Source organism: Bombus huntii, chromosome 9 (genome assembly GCF_024542735.1).
Source record: "Bombus huntii isolate Logan2020A chromosome 9, iyBomHunt1.1, whole genome shotgun sequence".
Classification (NCBI taxonomy): Eukaryota; Metazoa; Arthropoda; class Insecta; order Hymenoptera; family Apidae; genus Bombus; species Bombus huntii.
In genome coordinates this window covers 9,420,573-9,441,512 of record NC_066246.1, presented here as the reverse complement: position 1 = coordinate 9,441,512, position 20,940 = coordinate 9,420,573, and the positions used below count along the sequence as shown (strand labels likewise).

General features: G+C 32.1%; 1 protein-coding gene across 1 annotated transcript; it reads right to left on the bottom strand.

The window, feature by feature from the left end:
• Window positions 1-10,706: 10,706 nt before the first annotated feature.
• Window positions 10,707-20,821, bottom strand: LOC126869481 (high affinity copper uptake protein 1-like). The gene is made up of 5 exons (XM_050626086.1): window positions 13,360-20,821; window positions 13,143-13,276; window positions 12,980-13,039; window positions 11,258-12,412; window positions 10,707-10,916 (listed from the first exon to the last, which is right to left on the bottom strand). The coding sequence occupies exons 1-4, from the start codon at window positions 13,363-13,365 to the stop codon at window positions 12,214-12,216; spliced, it is 399 nt and encodes a 132-aa protein (XP_050482043.1). The 5' UTR covers window positions 13,366-20,821; the 3' UTR covers window positions 10,707-10,916; window positions 11,258-12,213.
• Window positions 20,822-20,940: the final 119 nt, after the last annotated feature.

The following is a 20,940-nucleotide window of genomic DNA, read 5'->3' as shown; positions in this document are numbered from 1 at the left end:
ACTTTATCACACAATGATTGTTTAATAGCTGTAACGCGTTGTTTAAGTAAGTATTATGATATGTAGGTGTTATATTGATAGTAACCAATTATAGTTTTACAAAAATACTAGGTAATCAACGTTAAGACGTCACAGAATTATGTGAACAGAAATTATTCGTAATAGAGTTAATATTCTGTTAAATAGAATATTTCGTAGCAATTTTAAAGAGGCTAGCTATTTTTATTACTGAAATTAAAATTCTGACAACTAGGAATAGACGGAAGAATCTTGAATAGATATGGATATTTCTGAGTTACCACAGGACCAAATTTGACGAACCACTTTTAGCACTGAATTCAATTTTAACGATTCATCAAGAGTAGGACGTATACATAGTAAGATCATTCTGTTGTGTAAATAACGCAAATGAGTTAAATGAAATTATCGTACATTCAGGTAAATGATCATCGTGTTACTTTGCGATACTTGAAGAATAAAGTGCGATGCAACAATACGTATCTGTATTCATCGCGCATTACCATACACTATTACGTTTCGTTAGATGTTATCTTCGACGAGGAGGCGAAGAATAATTAGCTGAACTTTAATCTCAACATTTCATCGAGCTATAGATCATTGACCGATTACAATATAGCAGTAAGCAGTACTATCATTATATGCACTTAATCTTTCGTTCTTTATATTTCGTACTCGGATCAAATGATAAATTTAGCCTTGTCCTATCCAACATACAACTAATAGTAACCAGCTCTCAACGTATCAGTGGTTCACTGTTTCAAATATAAATCGCGTTTAGTAAATTTAACTTTCCTCCGTTACAAACCAGGCCATAATATTTGACAGATACGTCCTAGTAGTTTCGTAAATGTCAGCCATTCGACTCTTTCCTTGCTATGTAATTTCTTCATATTTTCTTCGCGGATAGACCGTGCTTCGACCGTATTTTCTTATCGTAAATCAGTAAATTTATCAAACTTTTACAAATGCACCTTCATGTGCAACGAAAATCCAGAACATGCGATTTCTTGCGAATTTCGTAATGGTCTCCTGTATCGCTATCAAATTATAAACAGATTATAATATTTTTTTCTGTGACAGTAATTGCAGAAAGTATCAATACCACCTATCGTTGTTATGGCATTTACGTATTAACTAATCGGATCTAAGTACATTAAATTTCATATCGCTTAGTAGTGTTTTTATATGACTACAAGAATTTATTAACAGCATTTACATACTAATTAATTAGGTCCAAATAGACACAGTGAATTTAGTATCATGATTTAAATAATGCTTTTATATTATTACGCTGATTTTATGAAATTCTATGAAAATGTACAACCTGATAAAAAAAAATACTTCATTTGAAAATAAGAAGAAGTATGCCAGCGTATAATATTTTAATTTAATGTTGCCAAAAGTGGGAAATCGATGTTACGTTAACATTCAGCATTAAGAATGAGTGAAAAATTACATTTAATTGAATGAAGATTGAAAATTAATAGAGCAAAGCTATTTATCCATTTGCTAATTTCCTCTGTCATATTATCAAATGTCGAAAAGAAGGGACGGCATTCTATCAGCCGTAACGTTCGTTCCATTTGTTATTCGCTAACAGTGGAGTACAGAAGGATGCGAAAGGTCACACGCCAACCAGATGGACAGCTGATAGAGGCTCGACCTGGCTTCTTTCCTCGTAAAATGGGTTAGAAGCCATTCGTGCGATCAGGAAGTGACGCTGCGGTTGAGACCGCATCGGCACGATATTTGAAGCTTCTTCCTCAACGTGTGACTTTAATCTCGTAAAATGGCCAGGAGAGCCTCGAACCTTGCTCTTTTTCACGTGACCGCACTTATTATAATCTGTCTCATTAAGATATTGTCCAAACAGAAGTGATTCTATTGGCGCGTATATCTTGTGCTTTCCAATAACAAATTTAGGAAGTAAACGACAGCAATTTAGTAGAGGAATAGGACAAATAAGTAGATAAATGGAACGAGGAAATGTAAATGTATTATCATAAGTTACAGTATGTAACGAATTGTAATTATAAATTACCATAAAAGACTATTTAACTTTTCCGGAAATTTTTAAAACTAAAACAAAAATTATGAAATTTGTTAAAATATTTTTTTACTTACAGCTCTCTACAAAAACAGTCAAAGTAATTTAAAAAGTGTTATATAAATTACACGTTATATCTAAGCTGCATCGAATTGTTTCCATAAAAATTAGCATCGAAACTGGCAGACTTAGTTTAATAAGCACAATAGAACAATAGATATTCCATTCTATCACGCTGATATATTTCAATATCAATTTCTTAATTAATTATATTGTCTCGTATCTCTGCTTTATACTATACATAATCTTCCCTCCTAAACACTACGCGTATTTTAAAATTTAACTTTGAAATTAAGCCGCTCCATAAGAAAACGAAATTATACGCTTGTCTACGATTACAGTACGATCGAATGAAGGAGAAAAAAAAGGGTCGAAGAGTACAGAGAAGCGATAAGGTCTAATGCGCGATGAGCGTATCGTATCACACGGCAATTTCGCGTACAATTTCAACGTCGCCGATGTGAATCTCGTCGCAAGAAATTCGTGCTTGGTATCGTAGTTGGCTAGCCGTGACGAAAGTCTCGGGGCGAGAAGCAGACCGGCATTGAGAAATTTAAAAGGTAGTCAGCAATCTGTAAGTGCAAATTGCAACGTGTGCCTGAGCTCGAAAGGGTATAAATTCAATCCAACTCTCTACGTGTACAGCGTACAGTGTAATACAGGTTTCGTAAGGAGAACGCGGAACGTCTGGCGAGCCTTTTGTCGCAGCGATTTCCTTGCAGTTGGGTTATACACATTGGATCGCGTGCTTAGCATTACCCTCTCTTATGTGTGTCTTGCGTTATGTGCTAACCAGCCACCACAGAGGCCAAGGTCACCACTGACGATCCTCGACTCGTCTTAAGGGGTTGTATAGCGATCCTAGTACCATTTCACCGACAAAATATTTCACCTTCGTTAAAATATCTTGCTTTTTTTAGTAGATCTACTTGTCGACGAGGATTCGCTGTATTTTAACGCTATTATTTACGCAGAGATCTATTTCCTTTTTTTTTTTCTTACGAACGTGTTCCGTGAAAAGTAGAATGACAGGCTAATGGAAATTTATACGCTCTGAGGTCATTATTTACTACACTATTGCATCATGTAACGTAACAGTATAACCGAAGAATTGTTCAACAAAATGTGTCATACGATCTTGATGTTTTCTTCAAAATTTATTTAATTGGTATTGGTAAAAGAATCTATTCTAGTGTAGTAGAAAAATTGTTTTTAATATAGGATCATAATTTGTGCTCATATTATAATTACTTTAAAAAGTTATTTTCTTGAATCTCATAAAATTGTTAATATAGAAATAAATATAATTTAATATAATAAATATCGTATTGTATTTAGAAACCAGGGAGATTTCTGTTGCATTATTATCATTATTACAATAAAGTAAGATGTACTTTGTGCAGGAACGTCAAAGATTCTTATTTCGATGCAAGCTTTCAAACAACTGCGCGCTTTACTTTTTTTCTTTTTTAACGACCACTTATAAGATTCTTACGCAGTACACTCCATAGAAACAATGTTCTTGCAACCTTTTACACGCATATTTTTATAATTGCTGCTTTAATTTGCTCGTTGAGACGCAATGTTTCATAATGTTTTCATTCGTAATTCATTATAATATATCTGAATCCTGATATAACTGCAAGGTTGGTTCCACAAATATATATGGTATTAACAACGTGCGTTGGAATGCTTGAATTCTCTTATTATTTTCAATATTTCTTGACACTAATTGCAAACAATTTTATTATCAGTCACGATAAAATATATTTAGATACATAGTAAGAAAATATCAAACTTAAAAATAATTCACGAAACCATTTACGTTATCGATATATGTAAATGGTTTGTAATTATATCATAGATAAAAGGTATATTTCTGAACTATGTGTGTTTCTTGTGTTGATATTTATGTGTCTAATTTATGTGTTCTTGAGAAAAGTGTTTTACATATATAAATTGCATGATATATTGAAGGGTACACATGACGCTAAAACGGTTTCTCGAGTAACCCATTTTACGAAATATCAAGGTGACTTTGAATGTTCAATGCCTTACTACTTATCTTTCTTACTGTAGATAATCTAACTGTATACAAATTTAAGATAGCTAGGGCTTAATACCTTCTTATGGAAAATTAACCGTCTGAGATTTTTAGCACAATATGATAAGTATAAGATAAGTAAGAGGTCAATAACATAAAATATACTTAATTTAATGATATATGATCTCTAAAAGAAGTGATTAATACAATACAATTAAGCCTAATAAACGAGTTTCTGACACCTGTGCTTAACGTTGTTCGATATTGATGCGAAACAGCTTCGGCCTGAAAGAAATAATACTTATTTAAATGAATTTTATATGCGGAACACGCAAATGCTACTCCTACGAATTTATTAGCATGTTTTTAGTGTGGACGAACTATATTTAATCAAAGCACAAGGGAAACGTTACATGAGTAATCGTATTATATTTTTACCCTTTACCACTCTTATTTTCTTGCTTTGCACATGCTTTTAAATATTGAGTCAGATTTATTTTAGAGGAACTCCTACAGAAAGAGGGAGAGTGCCAGAAAATGGAAGATAAAAACAGCAACGATATGTAATTGAAATTCAATATATGTAGTTCGTTTAATTTCAAAATATTGACGAGCTCAAAATACATAAATTTGTATTAATAGTATCCTGCAAATGGGATGCACATATAAAACATGTGCTGCCAACTACCGTCGCAGATTGTAAGCTCGAACTGGAATAATACCATGCATTTCGCAATACAAAGTCAATAATGTTGTATTGCAAATTATCCAGGAAATACTTAACTTTGCGGATAATCAGTAAATGCAATTCGTGATATATCTTAAGATAATAATATTAGTCTATAATATGCCTCAATGTATATTACATATATAATGAAGATCGCAGTTGCATTTACAATTGTATATTACAATTAAAATATTGACAATTTTTACTTACTCATGAAGGATACCATAATTACAGAGACCTTTATGTCAGGAATATATGAACAGATAAGTATGCAAAAGTTACTGATTAGAATAAGACAGAAAACGTTAAAACTAGATAAAAAGGTGAGTCACGTAAAATATGATTCTATAAATAAATAAACGTACATGTATGATAATAGCACGCGTAAAATGCTTTACCACTGAAACGAAGGTTTCTATCGTGAGATTTAACGAATTTATTATACTCTCGAAAGAAATATACGAGTCTTGTAAGTTATTATAATATTTGAAGCTAACAAAACGCTTGACAAGAAGCAACATGTAGGTAGATGTCAATTTGGATAGTGGCCAAGTACTTTCTGTTTGGAAACGGATATAGCTGGTCGCATCGACTCCTTTTTTGGTCGTCTTGGCGGCAATGTAATTACCATTGGTCGATATGTACTACAATCTTCCCGGAAATTTCCAAACTGCAATAAACCGGAGAACGGAAATTCGTCCACCTACCAGCCAGCTGTGTATATCCTTTCAGTGACCAGATTTCTGACTAAGATTAAAATTTAATTAAGCAACTATACATTTTCCACTTAATTTGGATATTCTCCGAATTCTAAATCTAGAATAATATATAAGTTAAATCTATTAAAGTAAATGCATAAATTGCTAAGCATAATGAATGATAATGTACTCAATAAATAATGTAATTAATGATATCTTATTTATAGCAAGATATATTATTTGAAAGCTTACTGCAACTTACTGTAAAATTCTAGATATAAGATGAAATATTTTCTTACTGTATTTGTAATTGTTTATTTACTGTATTTGTTTATTTTAGTAGTAAAATTGCCTTCATTTTACAGAAAGATAATTGAACTAATATTTCAGTGTAACTTTTGTAGGAATCTCTTTATCCATTGCCGATATCATTTATTGTTAGATATACTTAAAAAGCTTCTTTTTTAATGTAAATAAGTGTAATTTTACGTAGATTCATCAAGTCTGTCTTAGGATGCACATATAAATTCTTAGTAAACTAGTAAAGATATATGTACATACATACATATGTTAGGTATAACAAATTCTTTTCTATAACAGTAACAGGTTTGGTGACAAAACGAATAAAATAAATTTTGTAAATTACGAGTCATACCTTGTATAATGTAAATTGGAAAAATTATAAAAAGAGGCTCTGCATCCTACATTTCGCAACTTGTTAATTCACGAATATTATTGATTAGTAAACCATCATGTAAGAGGTTCCACAGGTGTTCTAGTATCTTCAGCTAATAATGTATGTAATTCTACTAAAAATTTAACTCATAAATGGAATTTATCCTATTCCCTACTCTCTGGCTCAGTTTAAATATCTTGAATATCTATTTCTTTGTCAAACGTACGTTTTTCTCGTAAATGTCACTTATACCTCCCTTTCAACTTGTCAGATATTGTACTGGCATTTAGCAGCGAACAGAATTTTTGTATAACTTCCAAAATTTCCTTGGAATAAGCGTGGTCATAAATCCACTCTTCAAATAAGTCTTTCAAATAAGATTTCACAAAATAAATAAATAAATAACATCCAGTGTAGTAGTTCGTCGCAGAAAAGAATTATATAGCAATGCAGTACAATATCTTCTTGAGGCAGAACAATCACAATTAGAGGATGGTTCCGTTTCTTTTTTCTTTTGTAATAATTCTTTAAAGAAAAAGAGAAATTTTTAGATTGAAAATTAAAATTATGCGTATCTTTGCCCAATATCTCCATATTCAAAGTGTAACAAACGTTATCGAATAAGAATTAACAAAGAAGAATGTATAACGAATGCGTAAGCCAACTCTCAAGTGATTGGATTGTGATGTAGAAACGATTTTTACTAATCCTTTATCGATTCTGAGGAGGACTTACTGTTTACATTTATATTACTTAATTACAAACTGATAATATCATCGAATAATAAGACGAAAATCAAACAATGATTATTTCGATTTTTGTCTGTGTACCACCACTGTGCGTCGTCGCAATCTGATTAGCAGAGTAGCTTGTTATTTGTCCGATTACGTTAACGATAAGCTACGCGCTGTCGATTAAGCGTACAAGTTACTTGCATGGTTATACAACATTATTAGGGGCGGTACGAGGGCAGAGGGTTGCAACAGAGAGGAAATGCGACGTTTCAGGGTGCGTAAAAGGAGAATGCACAGCTTACTAGCAGCCGACGTCAGTATCGACCGGCCGCACACGCGTACATTTACTCACACCGCGCTACGGCGTCTGGATGGTTGGGGATGACTCTCCTCCGATTATTCGATCCATCAGGTCACCTTCCCTTTCTCTCGCGAGTCACCCATCGGATGCGAAAGCTTTACTTTGATCGATGTGCAAACAAAGGTTTAAGATTCCGCGACAATCCGAGATACCCGTTAATGCACTTTAGATCGACTCTCTCTAACGAAGCGTGTACTTACTCGCCAACTTGTTATTGCTCTTCCAATGCATCTTATATCTGCTTATAATACATCTTCAACGTTTTAACGATGATTGATGATGCTATAGATATTTAAGCGAATTATATTTGCTTATTGTAACGAACAATGTTTCGAATTTAAAGTTGGATTTCATTTGTTTGTTAAAAAGTTTCTTTAAAGTTAAATGGTTTTTGTATGTCGAAGGATCTTTATATTTTTCGACTTTAATTCTTCAATTTTAATATTATTCTGGTCAACAAAGATTTTTGTCGAATTCCAACATCAACTGGATTTGTAATATGGTAACACGCCAATATCGACCAGTTGCTGTCTCTCCTACTTGTAGCTCTGCCACCTGCATGGGGGAGTATTCCCATGGTTCTACCATCTCATGGGATGATCGGTAATATATTACGCGCATACAGCTCCTAGTTTTAATAACGATAATTATATTATGTGTTGATACTTTTCTTCTTATAAACATCAAGTTTGCATATTTGACTAACAAGTAATTTTAAAAGTATACTGATCGTTATTATTACTATCATACATTTTGATTCTGTTTGAAGCTGATAGCGTTATTATAATAATTAAATTCCAGATGGTTTGTAATATCGACGAATCTAGTAATATCGTCATGTATTATAAGATATATTCGTATTTAAAATATTTTAAAAGACAATAGCTATGTTGAAACCTAATCTTAAATTAAACTCAACCACCTCGTTGTAGAACCTACAATTATAACGCAGAAAATGACAAAAGCCAGTCCACACCTTAGAATTAATCTTTCTGAGCGTAACTCATTATCTCAATGCGGCCCTATTATATTAACTTAGAATAGAAACAATATATCATGGTCGTTCCGCCATATACACCCTACAGGAGACATTCAACTGTCTTGATACCTCCTCGTCATTAAAAAGAATACAAAGTATGATCGTGAAAGGAAACACGTGCTCTTTACAAACAAATAGGAACCCGAGTAAAAAGAAATTAACCGAACGTTATGATAATTTATTTCCTGGCGGAATAATAAAGAATGAGACTATCGTGTTGCTTGAGTACTATGTCAAAATAGGCGATTTGAAAAATAACGAGTTTGCCGATATATTAATGCTCACATACAGAATGGCTACGAAAACTTAAAACTGATCATATAATAGTGATCGTACAAATAGCATTAGCACATACCCTTATTTTTGAATGAAGCGTTTTCTTATCAAGTTTTATATGTTTTATCTTCACACTATCAAATTTTTAGTCAGTTATTTATCGAACATGCTGTATACAGTATAGAAATGATAAATTGAAAATGATTTGGACGTTACAATGAACATGTATGGTTTAACTGCGCTAAGTGATCTACATGGGGTCTGTACGTGATTCAGAATTAATTATGTGGATACACAGGCTGTCAGTCATGCTTAGCTGTTAAAACGCGACTCGCTGGCAAGTTTCACGAACTTGGACAGGATCATATACATATACATGAATCGTAGCTTTGCACGAATCAATTCTGTTTTCGTACGATGAATATCCTTATATTGTAAATTGCGATGTTTCAGAGGAAGGGGAGGGGTGAAGAAGGCGAAGAGGAAGTTGTGACATAAAAAAAGAAAAGAAAATAAAAAAGGCGAAAGACCATGAACCGTTGAGCTGCAATCTCTATGGATTATCAGGTTCAAAAGGCTTAATGCACAAAGGCCGCCCAAGGCAGGTGGATGTGGTGAAGTTGGGAGGGTGTGTCTCAGGAAGAAAGCGGATGAATAGCGCTGAAACGAAAGGGGGTGCGCGATAACTGTTGATCTCTCGTCGACTCTGCCCTAGAACGGCGACAGAAGAACCGAAATAAGCACGTGACATTATCTTGAAAACAATGAGACTCCGATATGGTATTTACCAGCGATCGAACGACGAAAATGTTCTTGGCGATGTTCCTTTATTGTCGACTTCGAGTACTATTATTCTACGACCAATTTAACAATAATGTTACTAGATATCGTAAATTAAAAAAGGAAGATTTTCTGGTGGATATAGACCGATCTAACAAAATTGTTCTTGTGTTATACTGTTACAAGAAAAACCTGGATTCTAATACTAAATTTTGATGTCCGAAATGTAAGTTATTTTCGAAGCAATGCATATGTGTAGAGTGTTACACTTTGTATCTAGCTAAGTATATGTATAATATTGTTGTGATATTCAACCTTTTTCAATTAAATATTCATATTTTCTTTTAAACTTCAAGTTTAAAGATGTACATGGATTCTATAGAGTAAGACAAAAATATACAAGATATTTGTTACAATATTTAATTTACAAATAAAACTCTGTTTAAATTCCATTCGTTTCAATAAATTTGCATAAACATCCGCGTTGTCCAGACGAGTTATAATATAAAGGCATTGACTTTAAATATGTGAATTATTGAAATATATTTAACGCGTAAATTTATCTCAAATTACGTAATAAATTCCATCACTGTAACAGAAACTATCCGGTTACCATTAAACAAAGCAAATGATTTGCATGAGTAGATAATAGTTTCAGCAAATTTTTATTACGCCTACTGTACCATCTAACGTTTCTGTATCATTCTCGTGACAGATGTCATGACGAAGAGTACTTCACCCTTACTCTGTCTCTCTTTTCACGAAAGGGTGAATAAAACGCAGCGTGCAATTGTGCGAGACTCGTCGTGTCAAGTATAATGACTTGATGGTTCGTACTACCTGTGTGAACCGTATCTAGATGCCGCCAGATGCCAACAGGAATGAAAATAAATGGGAAGGACATATGTGAACAATTTGTAATGTCTTTTTCTTTCTTCTGTTTTTAAGAAAGAAACTTCTGTTTTGGTATAATGGTTTTCGTTCAAGCATAGGCAAACGAACAAACGATTACGACGCCTCGTTACCATTCTTAACGAGGATATCGTTTAATCTCTGACACTTTCTGATATGCTTGTTACAGTGATATAAATTGTTTATCAGACGATTGCTCACCGGACGTGGAATTTTCAGTTCGAACTGTACAGAATAATATTTCTTAGAATTGTCCATATTGGAATACGTATTTCTAATTTTATTTATTAATTACTGTTGGAAATATCGTAATGAAGGAACTTAAAAAGAATTGTATATAAAATATTGCATTTATTATGGAATAAATTAGAAAACCTGAATGGTCGTATACATTTGCTACAGAGTCGTTTAGAGCTCTTTTTCCGAAATTCTTCGCAAGTATCAAAAATTCGTTTTTCAGTTGAAAATACGATGTAGGTAAACTTCGGGCCTGGAGGCTTATCATTTTCTTCTCGGATAGTACAAGTAAATTCATTATTACCTAAAACAGAAACATAATATTCATAATATGGCAATATATTGTTCTCTGTTCTCTAAGAAAAATATGAAAGAATAAAAATAGAATAAGAATCGTTCCTAATATCTAAAACCTAATATCTAAGACCTGATATAAAAGTATATAAGAATTATGATAGAAATAAATGATTCTACAGAATGAATTGATACTATTGTTTGTTGTTATATTTATATATTTGTGATAGCTAATAGATAATTCCAACACTAGAGCACTAATAACTATTAGTTATCATCAGAGTGCACTAGATAATTTATTTGTCTATTGAATTTATCTTTTTGTTCAATAGTATAAGTAGTAACACTTACGTATTGTTAAAAACGGTGTATCTCGAGTTAATGCTCCTAGTGTTGGTGAGCTGAATGATCTCCATGACTCATAGCATTTGAATCATACATTATAAAGAACATTATACACCAAACACAAAAGAGTACCACGAAGAGAACTAACGTTATACTGTTAAATGTATCCCATCCGAGTATTATATCATTAACTGTCTTGAACTCTTTTTTAAATACAATTCTTGTGCTTGTGCCGCACATTGTTTCTCGGCTGTGACTATAAGCGTTCATCTTAAACTTATCTTTGTTACTATTTTTGTACTACAAGAAATATTTTATATTTAACCTGTGGTAGCTCTCCTGCACCGACGATACACTGAATGATCGAAATACTGATAATGTTGTACAATAAATAGTGACTCCTGATTAGATAACGATCGTGTCCAGTTGATTATAGTATATACTGTACAACATCAGTTAATTAGTCAATTATGATTACTGTACAAAAATTTATCAGAAAGTTATTATTTATACATATATAAATGACGAATTATATAATTATTACATGAATACAGAGAAATGTTTATTGCAGGCAAATTTAACACTCTATGTACACGCTTATTTTTTTACATGATCTATGTAAAAAATTATAAGTTTATAGTTTTTTTCTATTTATATTTAAATCTTTGACGATAATACATACATAATAATTCTGTCTATATATTAGTGCTATAATAGCACTATTATATACCAGAAAGTTACATTTATTTCTATCTAAAAAATATTTTCTGTCAAACTACTGTTTCAAATGCCTCTGAAACAAAATTGACGCTTTATAAATAAATATGTAGGACTATTTTCATAAATTCAATATCGTAAATGATGTACAAATTATTTACATTATAATTTTAATTATATATGAGTGCTTTAAGAGCACGATAATACGGGATTAATTATATCATTACAAAATACTGTTTTAAGATTTACAAGCAGCAATCAATATTATCACCACTGGACTTTTCCCAAGCAAACAGCCAATAACCAAGACCTGCACCTAACGCCACAGCGAGGCAAAGCCAAATATTGTACGTCATGAAAATTAGCATAAGGCAATATCCTATGATCAACTGAATAACGTGGATAATTGTTTGGAAGAAGTGTATTTTCGAAAACAGGAATGACCTGAAACAAAACATATTTAGTAAATTGTATTCTCGGTGTTTAATAATAATGTATTTATTGTAATAATAATATATTTATCTCCATTTAATAGGAACACAGTTTTTTTGATGTTATAAGAAATAGTAAATTGGAGAAAAGATATAAGAACTAACTTTAACAGAACACAGTAATAATCTAAATCCAAAATTAAAATGTTTCGTATATTGAGAAATAGTTTTGATAAATTCATGTTTCAGATACTCTAATTGGTATAAAATTCGTTTAAATTAATTTTTTTACCAATAAATAGGCGTATTTTTGAAGGAAATAAGTAACTTTCGTTTTACCATGAGACTATTTATTTTATTTACATATTAGTTACTTATTCGAAGTGACTTTACAGTATCATTATTATAACAATCTTTGATTCTAAATTTATTAGCTCTTAACTTAAATAAATTCACGCGAACGACAAATGTTATATCTCGTATGTCTAAAATGACAAAAATTAAGGATATCGAGTATCCATAATTGTAATAAAAATCCCGATGACTTTAAATAAAAATATCTGAAAGATAAAATACATACGTCCTAGATCTGTTATTTTTCGTTTTCCATAACCGTGCTGTATTGATGAACAAATGATCACTAAACACACATATACACACAAAGAAAGAAGCAAATTAATATATTTCGATAATTCCACCCGTAACACATATCTTAATTATAAAAATAATCGTAAGTCACTCACCGATAGCTTTTTAATCCTTCATATATAGACGTCAAAAGAATAATACCAACCATGGACCATCCAATACCTTGTCCATCTATCGCGTGCCATTCATCAAACAAAATAACTTCATTTTCACCGAGATGAAATGACATCTAACGTAAATCAGTTCCATCAGACGAAGAAAGAAAATTTACCATATTATAACGTAAAGATTAAGTTTTGTTCTATTACTTACATGCATTTTTGCAAGAATAAAATACAGTATCGAGTATCTTCACAAAGACTGCATATGGTCTTATGATGTCGCTAAGCATCAAATTTCCGCTCGGCTTCTTTATCAAATTATAGATAACTTATCGATCAATCGTTATACTTACTGACTTACACGTACCAGTAATTTTTCTTTTCACCTAGTTTTTTTTATAAATTAACACGATAATCGTTTAATTTGGTGTTTCAAATCGCGACGTTATTAAAATTATCCATACTATCGCGATATGAAATTTCGTTACATCGCAGTCGTAGAATTAATAACAAGCAAGTAATCGTTTAAAATAACTTTTATCTATACGTTAAATTACGCCTATACAAATTACTAATGCAACTACTATACAAAATACAATTACTAATACAACTGTCTCCACTATAGTAATCGTCATTGTTGACTGTCAAATAGTCCCCGATGTAATAGCGATATTCAGTCACCCTGTGTTTATAGGGTGTCCTACGTAAAATAATCAAGTAAAATATAAAATATCTTAATCGAAGTTATAATAACATATCTTGAAAATGACAAAGCAATCAAAAGCTGATCGAACTGATATCACTATTAAATAAGTTTGCCATTCATAAAATTAGTAATCTGGGATGAAGAGCATTAAAATCCCGGACTTCTCCGCCTGAAATCTAAAAACTCTAGCTACATGCTTTTTTAGGTTAGATATCCACGATGCAAATTTCTGTAAATTATAAATTGTAGGCGGATAGCGGTGTGTTTGCATGTAGATTGCACCTAATGCATCTGATACAAACACAATACTTAAAAACCGTTCCTAGAAAAAACAAATGCATTGCTACCCGGTATATTAGTATAGATGCGTCTGACGCATGACAGATCACTGCACGCAACGCACGTATAGCATGATAATACGGATGATCGATGAAGGCTGACCGTTTGGTCAGCGAGTGAGGAATATTCATAAAAACTAGAACAAATCCGGAAAAATCCGGAAAAATCCGGACGGATAGCAACGAAATATTATTGCACATAATGTGAAAACTAATTTACGGCAATCGGAATTCTTTTATCGTCATCTGTACATAGTACACTCAACGCTATTAAAATACGGTTAAAAACATTTCTTGCTACATGGCCGCAAATGGTAAGAACGTATGCAAAATGAATCCCATTACGAGGGACACCTTGTATATAGAACGTCTTCGGCTACAGATGTAACAAAATTTGAGAGATGATTCTTGAGGCTAAAATAAGATGAAAATCAAGAATAAGAAATATTGCGTTTCTGACTTTGTTTTTTAGTCACTGACAATTAAAAATCAACCGAAATATCCCTGTGCGCGAGCAAACCTTCTTACACGAACGAAAGTAGGTTAGCTCGAGCAGCGGAGTGCACGGCGACCCTCAAATCGTAGATTAAATATTAAACCTGCTTATTCATTGAAATCCATAATAACATATCGAAAACCGCCCTGTGGAATTTTCAAGTAGAGACGATTAGTGTTTCCTCTAATTCTTTGTCTCCGTAGATAATTAGTAAATAATAACATATATGAAGGACATTTAGTTAATTCTCAAAGACCTATTTGTATAATGTATTTACATCTATTTAAACGCGTACAGACGTGAACAAACTAAGAAGATCCTATTAGGATTTTTCAATCGGTGGGAACGCGAACACTTCAATATCTGAAAACAAAGGAAAATCTTCAATTATGTCACTTTCAAAATAAACGGTCCGTGTATCAAAAATTATGGATGAAGATTCGGAGTTTAATATGGCAGATTGAAGAATATTTCCTTTAAAAATAGTAAAAAAATTAATTTTATTTTTAATAATGATTTAGTATATACAATATGTCCACTTTATCTCAAACCACACAAATATTTTGAAAAACATCAATGGTACGAAAAAATGTTTCAGACAACAATTGCCTGACATGGAGGAAGATATATTATACTCTCGTGTACTTGACCTTGCGGTAATTTTGGCAGTTGTTATGATAGTGACATTACAATTTTTAAATGGGAATTTCCATTTTTATCACATATTCGTATAGGTGACATAGGGACGTTTTCAGAACATTACAATCTTGTCTCTTCCGCACCATTTGCTATCATGATATAAACTCTCAAATTCAAGAGAATAATACAAGATATCAGCTAAAAGTGACTGCTCAGAAATGATTGACTGTTTTGGACATATTAGAAAATTCCGATCTTGTATTTGGACAGTACAGCATTTATGAAAATGATTTTTATATGTCTCTGCGGTGTACATCGTGTAACGCTAATGCCGACGGCACATTGAATTTTAAAATTCATATTTTCATAGTGGATGACACAGAAGATAAGAGTTTATAGTGTTTTGATGAGATCTGAGTGTCAGCTACAAAAATATATAATAAAAAATGGAGGTATTCATATAAAAATTTTAATGTCGCCTTTACAGGCTGTTTCACGATCATCTCAAGGTCAAGTAGATAAAAGTTCAGCATGTACCTCGCTATACCATACCACTTTTGTCTGAAACATCTTTTCGTATCATTGTATTTTCTCAGATATTTGTGCATTACCGCTTAAACAAAACATACCTGCTCAGAATATTATCTTTTACAACATATTTCAAGGTCATTGAAATCGACGCAGTAGCCTCTATTCCGAATAATTACCATTTGATTTAATAGAATAATGTAACTTCTGTTGAAGTGGTCCATCTTATTTACTTGTAAATAAATTTGCTAAAACTAAAACTTTATTTAAGAATTTTCCATACTTATAAAAATATTGTATTATGATAATTACATGTTCTAGGAAAGGTAGTTCACTACTTTAAGTAGCAAATATATTTTATCAGTATTCTAAAGGTATTAAATACGACGTGTTTTTTAAAGATAGAATTCAAAATAATAAAGTAAATTTCAAAACGATCTCTAAAGTAATAATAACTTCAAATAACTTGAGTTCTGTCGCTTTGTTTTACGACGACACCTAAAGACCTTGTCGTCTTGTCATCGATAAATAGTGCGATAAACTTACAACAATGAATGAAAAATGAATGTATGTTGTGTAATACAACACACGAAGTGAATACTGAAAAAAAATACGTCGATGCATTATACTTCGTAACATTAGAAATTTAATCGAAACATTCTTGTAGAAGTAAATAATTTATATTCAACAACTTTGAATAATAAGTATATAATTATTTGCATTAATACCAATATTCACAGATGTCGATATTATAATATTTAAATAATGCAAATAACTATAAGTTACTCTCAATTGTAATTAAATACGTGCTTTGCGCTGCATATTTTTTCTTTTTTTTTAATAACTCCCAGTAGATTCCTACACTTTAATCTCATTGGATTAGCACTATACAAGAATGTTTCAATATTTGATCTTGCGTCACTCTAGATGCTGCGGTCGTTTCTTTTTCAACCTTTAAACGACACTGTCAGTATACAGTTTATTTGGCTAGCGCGTTTGGGTGGTTCATTGGTGTTGTTTTATGTCTGTCGGATATTCACTGAATTTTCTCCTTTATAGCGGACATTTGAAGATCTTCGCGTAGTTCTTCATTTAGTATGTAACAAAGTGCGTCTACTATGCTACGAAGTATGATTGTATAGCTTCCACTTTGGCAATGCTTTGGCGGCTTTTAGCCACTATATCCCATAATTGGATGCCGTACGTCCATATTCGTTTTATTATCTCTCTATAGATACCCTATATAGAAATACCCTAGATAATACTCTGTAGATTAGTAGTTTGTTTACTATGCTAAGTTTCGAACGACGGTTGGTTAACCACGACGCGTCTTTCCTCCTAATTCTTGTTGCATCTTTCTATGTACATGCTGTTTCCAAGTTAGTTTCCAGTGTAAATGGAATTCCAGATATTTGATCACTTTTGTTTGCGGTATTCATTGATGTGAAGCATGATCTTTAGAGTGTCTACGAAAAGTGAAAACAATGTAATTACACTTATTATAATTGACTATTATTCTCTGCTCTAGCAACCATTCTTCAGTGAACTTATGTAGGTTTGTAAGATCTCAACTGCTTCTTGTGGATTTCCACTCATTGCCATATACATGTTGGTAGTGTTTGGTGTTGCTAGAACGTCTGCTGTGTCTAAAGTGTAAAGTATTATACGTAACAGACTTCCTTATAGTACTGCAGCGCTTGTTGCTTGTAAATCTCAGTACGAATCATTTATTTTTACGTAGAATGTTTGGTTATTTAGGTAAGATTTTAATAATTGGTAAATTGCAGTAAACTTTCGTACCAGACTTCGTCGAATGCTTTTTTTATGTCCAAAAATAAATATTTTCTCATATCTTGTATATTACATCTGTAATTACATAAGTTAGCAAATAAGTTGTGTATTTATGTTCTATTTATCGCCTGAAATGTTCATTTACTTGTTACTTTGCATGTTCACTAATCGATGAAAATGCTTCCTGAAATAAAAGATAGAACAGTTTGATCGATGATTGGCAGGCATTTTCAACCAAGCATTTGCGGAATGGTACAACTTAGAGTCGTTCTTTAAATGCGTTTGGATAATGAGCGTAATTGTCAATAGGCATATAATAATGGCCTAATCGTGGCGCAATTATGAAGAAATAATTCAAAGAGTAGATTGACATTTCAATAACGTTCAGGTAAGACTGAATTATACATTATTATATTAAGAAATTAATTTTTACTTCTGACTAGTAAGAATAATACTTTGGCTGTAATAAAAATGTCGAAATATTCGTATTTCGTATGGAAACGAACAATAGTTTCTCGTAAGAAAAAGCTTAAACTTAATCAAAATATTACGCTCTTGATAACAATTTTGATAATGTGCCATATAAGTACATTGTTGTATAGTAAGCTAAAACTCATAATGGTTTGTCTTGAATTTTGCATTCGAGTTTGATAATGTATTTTAATTATAAAAAATAACAAGTTAAATTAATTGATCAAAAATAGTAAATGTTACGAAATGTATTTATAATTTTAAAAAATATATTAAGTGCGTGAATGTGCGAGAGAGAGAGAGAGAGAGAGAGAGAGAATGCTTTATAACAATAATATATGAAAAATATCAATGGCCTAACTTATATTATTATATTTCTCAGCTTCCCATATTACTTTTATTGCTATATAGAATTATATAAAATTATATGCAAAACAAATTAAAAAAAATATTACAATAGAATATAAACATTTGTTACATGTGAAATTGGTCATTTATGTTATTACTGTCTTGCAAATTTGTACAAGTATCTTTTAATGAAATATTAATAAAAAGTCGTTTTTTCTATTAATCTGACGAAACAGTGCGGTGTTCGAGGAAATTACGTGTCGCGACCGCGTGACTCTAATCATCTTGTCCTTGAAATTCAAGGTCGAATTTCTTTTATTGCATCGTACTCTGTTGTCCATGAGGACGAAAGGTCTCAAAGAAACCATGTATTGCAACTCAACCGTTCTCTTACAAAAAGAAGATTAAAATTTCATTAATTTTCGAACTCGCTTTATTTGTAATGTGCTTGCATTTTGAAGCCAGGGAAAATACCATCTATCGTTGCACGCAGATACCTTAGATTTGTCATTGTACCGGGTATCTTATCATCAGCTAAATGAGATCACTTAAATAACTGCCTTATTTATAATTGTACGAAATATTTTCTCGGAACAAAGTTAAACTGTTTTAAGGGTCATATATAACGGTGGAAAGAATATTTTCTCAAGATCATTTTTTAATGACATTTCAAGGTCATCGATCTTTTCTAAGGCGCATATATATTTTTTTTACAGCAGTGGATGAGATTTTTTATTCTCTGCACAAGAGTATTAGGGTACTTATATCGAAAAATGCATAGTTTAAAAGATATTTCAATTTTGATCTCATCAAATGTTGTATATGAAGTACACCAGAGTATAACTTTGCGTCTTTCTTTGTCTCTCATAGGCCAAATTCCACAAAATTAATGTTAAAATATTTTTTACACTAAACATTTTCAAACATAAATAGTTTAAGAGCAGATTTTCGTGTAACAACAATAAAAGCAAGTGATTTTTATAAATTTATTTTAGATTAACTAATGGTTGTATGGAACTAGGTCTTATTGTAATATAAATAGATAATTTTGAAGCACAAACGTAATTCAGTTCAGTAATTCATTGTTTGCGTGCAGCATAGCATTTGTCACAGTCATTAGAATGCAAAAGTTGCGAAATTTTCTTAAAGTTAGACAGTTTACGCTGAGATTGAACGAAAAACGAAACGATTCGAAGTGAAAGCATGAAAAATTGAAAAGTTTTAACTTTTAGAAGAATAATTTACTTTTTCTGGCAAATGAATTGAATTTATATTATTTAAAAGAATATTATAAACAAATAATCAACTAGAAATTTGAGGTTCAATCTCTGGAGAAGTTTGTAACAAAGCGTACTTTGTCTGAGAATGATTAATCGATTAATTAGCTTTTTAATTATCGTGCACGTCAGTTCAAAATGTTATTAATCATGGCTGTTTAGAAAGTTGATAAACAATAAGAAAAATGGAAATAACAAAAATTACATTTCTATTTCAAGACTATATTTATATTTTAAAAAGATTTAATCACATATAGCAAATAGGTAGTCTAAAACGATTCATAAAAATTATTTGCCTTTGTTATTATTACACGAGAACTGCTGCTTAATACTTTCATATAGTGTATTAAAGAAACCTATCGATTGATGGATAAAGATATATAGAATTCGATTTAAAAATATAAATGAAATCTCGTGGAAAAATCATCTTAAGAAAAAATTCTTTCCACAATTGTAAATAAGGCAGATATTTAAGTGATCCCATTTACCTGAGACACCCTCTATATGTTCCTTCCTTCCTTCCTTTCTTTCTTTCTTTCTTTCTTTCTCTCTCGCTATTTAGACAATTTCAAATTCGCATTTCTACATTCCGTTCAAATTTCTTCCCAACATTACGCATTGACTTTGTTCGATAAAAACGATATTCAACCCGATGTGTAAATTGCCCAACGGATGTAATCCAACCACTCGAAATTATTCAACAATTCCTTTTACGATTGCACAAAATAAGAAATTCACTGGTTTCGAAACTGGTGAACAAGAGAGCAGCAGATCTGCATCCTATTCGTCATGACCCAAACTTTTCTATGCCAAGTGTTCAAATACTTTCACGTATATTTTCAGAATCTCCACTCGATCGATCGAATCGGAATTATTTAAAATTCAAACTGGCAAGGAACATAAAACCGTGACGAAGATTCCCGGTCTCATTCCTATGTACTGTACGTACGTGCATATATCGAGCGACTATCGTACAATACGTTAGCACGAAAGTCTAGTCGGAAAGCGATCGAAATCGTAACGCACGAGCCGCGGACGTCGAGAAAGAACGTATACTACTGGATGTTAAGTTAATCGATTTCTCTTTCTGTCGCTTCGCCAGAGAGGGTGTCCTCCCCGCTTTGCGATCAGCCAAGATGCCCGGCCTGCGTGAACGAGACGGGCGCAACCTGTGGCTGATCCTGACCGCCGCGCCTCC

Bases quoted from the DNA above. Each gene is read 5' to 3' on its own strand.
- LOC126869481 (XM_050626086.1), bottom strand. The intron at 13,040-13,142 runs GTGAGTGACTTA...ATGTGTGTTTAG, and splicing joins GAAGGATTAAAAAGCTATCG to TGATCATTTGTTCATCAATA. The intron at 12,413-12,979 runs GTATGTATTTTA...GTTTTGTTTCAG, and splicing joins AAAAATAACAGATCTAGGAC to GTCATTCCTGTTTTCGAAAA.